This window comes from Lycium ferocissimum, chromosome 10, assembly GCF_029784015.1.
Source record: "Lycium ferocissimum isolate CSIRO_LF1 chromosome 10, AGI_CSIRO_Lferr_CH_V1, whole genome shotgun sequence".
Classification (NCBI taxonomy): domain Eukaryota; kingdom Viridiplantae; phylum Streptophyta; class Magnoliopsida; order Solanales; family Solanaceae; genus Lycium; species Lycium ferocissimum.
The window spans coordinates 15243101-15246488 of NC_081351.1; the positions used below are offsets into that span (position 1 = coordinate 15243101).

Genomic DNA, 3388 nt, shown 5'->3' on the forward strand with positions numbered 1-3388 from the left:
CTGTTGCGGGACTCCGAGACATTACCAGGGTGAAGGAGCATCATTTTTGCCATTCGAGTAAAGAACACAGACGACAGCAGAGTTGTAATCTAGAATACTGCAGAAATAAGAAGACATGGTCTGAGACGAGCGACATCATATGGTCGTTACTTCAAATATGATCATGGACTATAGAGTATAACATGGATGAACGACTTCCCAGATCAATCGTTCAGTTCAAAAGTGTCCGTTAGGACAAGCTATGCTAAAAATAGAAATGCGCGAGCTTTTACAGAAGTCCAACAATTTAAAAGTCAAGAACGTGTGTGAGCTAAGATGACAAGTCAAGTATAATTTATTACGAGACCAAGATAAGTCAGGAGGCTAGAATAAAAGGTTGAGAAGTTGAAGCCTATCCTAAATCACTCACTTCACAAGCGGAGCAGAATATATTTGTATCTCTATACAAAGTGCGACAGAAGGGTTGAATAGTAATGTTACAAGTACCAAGCTGATAACTAAGCTTAAAAGGGTAAAGCGAGAACTATGAGAGCCAAGGTGAGGATTGTATTTGGTTCTAAGAGAATCAATGCACGAGTCCCTCGGAGGAAAAATATCACAAGAGACCATTATACGATGGCTGTCATAACCTAACCGGAGGGCCATGACTGACACCCGGAGCTAATCTACCGAGCACATATTATCATACTCTCATAATCATATCTAGCTGAGCCACATGGCTAAATTATAATCACCACGAAACCAAAAAGACACAAGTTCCATCGAACATAAGCACATCTATATAAACATCACTAACTGTGCCCATATATACAAGCCGACAAAACTATTAAAATGATATACAAAATATGAACCGACAAGGCTATGGGATATCTAACTATATACATCTGTCTACGAGCCTCTACATGGAGTATGTAATATCATAAAGACGGGACAGGACCCCGCCATGCCCGTATATGTACACAAAAAGAATAATACCAACTACTGCAGCTCCGGATCAAATGGAACACTTCTATGCAATCACCGACGAAGAAGCCTAAAGGTCTGGTTTGTCTCTCTATCTACCTGCGGGCATGAATGCAACGTCCACAAACAAAAGGACATCAGTACGAATAATATACTGAGTATGTAAGGCATGAATAGTAGCATGACGAAAGCATGAAGATAACATAAAATAAAGAGAGCAATTTATACCTCATAATACCATACCTCTTAAGACGATTGTCATACAACTTAACCTTTCTCTAGAGGAAACATTTCATACATATACATATACTATACCATGTTCCGACCATGTAGGTTCGGTGTCACCCCTACCCGGCTATATCAAGTCTCGGTATTGTCCGTACACGACCATAACAAGGCTCGATGTTGTCCATACCCAACTGCAGTGGTGTGTGCGCAATAGATATCATACCCGACCATATAAGCTTGGTGTTACAAAATAGATATATACATATATGACATACATGATCATCCAAAGGAAATATTACAACTCTATCGAGGTGACATAAAGTCGGTAAGCCCCCGATTTCTATTATGAAATCACCATCATCATCATCATCACCATCATTGCTGTGAAGAGCTTTCATCAATAATATCTTAAGAATCTTGAAAGTCATAAGCTTCTAGCATCTTCTAGGAATAGGGCATTACAGATATCTTAGATGGATTCGCAATAGGGAAATCATGCCTTTAGAAAGAAAGAGTTAGCCTTAACATACCTTTACGTCTCCTTATTTACTTAACGTTCTTCTCCAAAGTTTGAAAAATCTACATTCAAGAGGATTCATACTAAGTTTAGGTCTTAAAAACACTCTTAAGTTCAAACTAGTATAATCAACGAGCTAACGAAATTTGGGCAACACTTCCCCTATTTTACCGACTTCAACCATATTACAAAAAAACTCCCAAACAACAATAATAACATCCACAATATCATAATCAAGAAGTTATATTCAATTTAATCTCAAATTTATCCAAAATCACTTTTCAAGTTCATCTCATGGTCATCTTCTTTACTTCAACACTTTATAACTTCTCCGCTTTAATTCTTTTCCTTTCCAAGAGTTACTAAACCTTTGCATCAACTCAATCATGTAAATAAGATGGAGAAAATAACTTATAGTAGAGAAACTTCACCTCACTCAACTCCTTCCAAGACCAAGTTCTTCACAACTTTGGAGAGAAACAAGAACAATCACCTTCCATGGATTATCTTGAGGTTTTGATGTTTGATCTTCTCTCTTAATGATATGGAAAGATTTGGAATGTTATGGAACCTTCAAGAAATCTCTAGAGATATGGGGAAATAAGTGCGGGAGGTTGATATGAAAATGGGATCTTTTGGGATTTAAAAAGGTGTCAAATTCGCCCCTTCCCCCCCCATCCCCCCCCCCCCCCACATCAATTTGCGGTGGAGATGCGGCTCAGCGTATTGGATATGCGATCACATCTCCCCTACTATCCTTAGGGAGGAGGTTGGGCAATGAGGCCAGCCCTTTTGGTGAGTTTGCGGCCAGTTTGCGAAAGCAAACTCGTCCGCAAACTCCGATTTTCGGCAAAAAGTGATTCTTTTTTATTCGTTTGACCTCCAATCCTTATGGAACCTTCTTGACACTTGTATAAAACTTCATGAAACATATAACGAACCCTATAGCTCCCCCTCAAGGTAATTCTAAGCAATGTATAACTCAAATGATATGAAATCTTCCCAAAACATGACTCGAATTCCAATTTCTTCAACGAACTTATTTCCGCCAATTCATGTGACTCCCAAAACCTTAAGGTACACACTTAAAGTTATCCAATAACCTCCTTAACCTTATAAGGGCTTCATTTCCACTTTATGCTTGCGTCATTTTACTTATAATGCAAACGACACGACATTTCCAAGGTGTAATAATGGCCAAGGTCGTAGAATAAAAATTCCTAAAGTACAAACGTGTGGAAAGTCATAGATGACTGGGTATTCCTAAAAATGTCACCTACAAAAGGCTTCATGAATTTTGGTCAGAAGGAAAAGCTTAGCCCGAGATATATAGGGCCTTACAGAGTCATTCGACGGATAGGCAAAATAGCTTATGAGCTTGAATTGCCTCCAGAGTTAGAGTCAGACCATTCGGTTTTCCATGTATCCATGCTATGGAACTGCATTGGATACCCTTCTCGGGTTGTCCCAATAGATGACATTCAGATTACAGAGGATCTATCCTACGAGGAGATTCCACTGGCTATTTTAGATCAACAGCTCCATATGTTGAGGACCAAAAAGGTAGCCTCCGTGAAGGTATTATGGAAAAATAAGAACGTCAAAGAAATGACATGGGAGGCCGAAGAGGAGATGAAATCTAAATACCCCCACCTCTTTGAAACTGAAGATATGGCTTGA

The 3388-nt window shown here is 39.1% G+C and overlaps 1 protein-coding gene across 1 annotated transcript; it reads left to right on the top strand.

Moving 5' to 3' along the window:
- Positions 1-2977: 2977 nt before the first annotated feature.
- Positions 2978-3388, top strand: LOC132034640 (uncharacterized). The gene has a single exon (XM_059425023.1). The coding sequence runs from the start codon at positions 2978-2980 to the stop codon at positions 3386-3388; it is 411 nt and encodes a 136-aa protein (XP_059281006.1).

Coding starts and splice junctions, on each gene's coding strand:
- LOC132034640 (XM_059425023.1), top strand. CDS start 2,978: ATGTCACCTACAAAAGGCTTCATGAATTTTGGTCAGAAGGAAAAGCTT.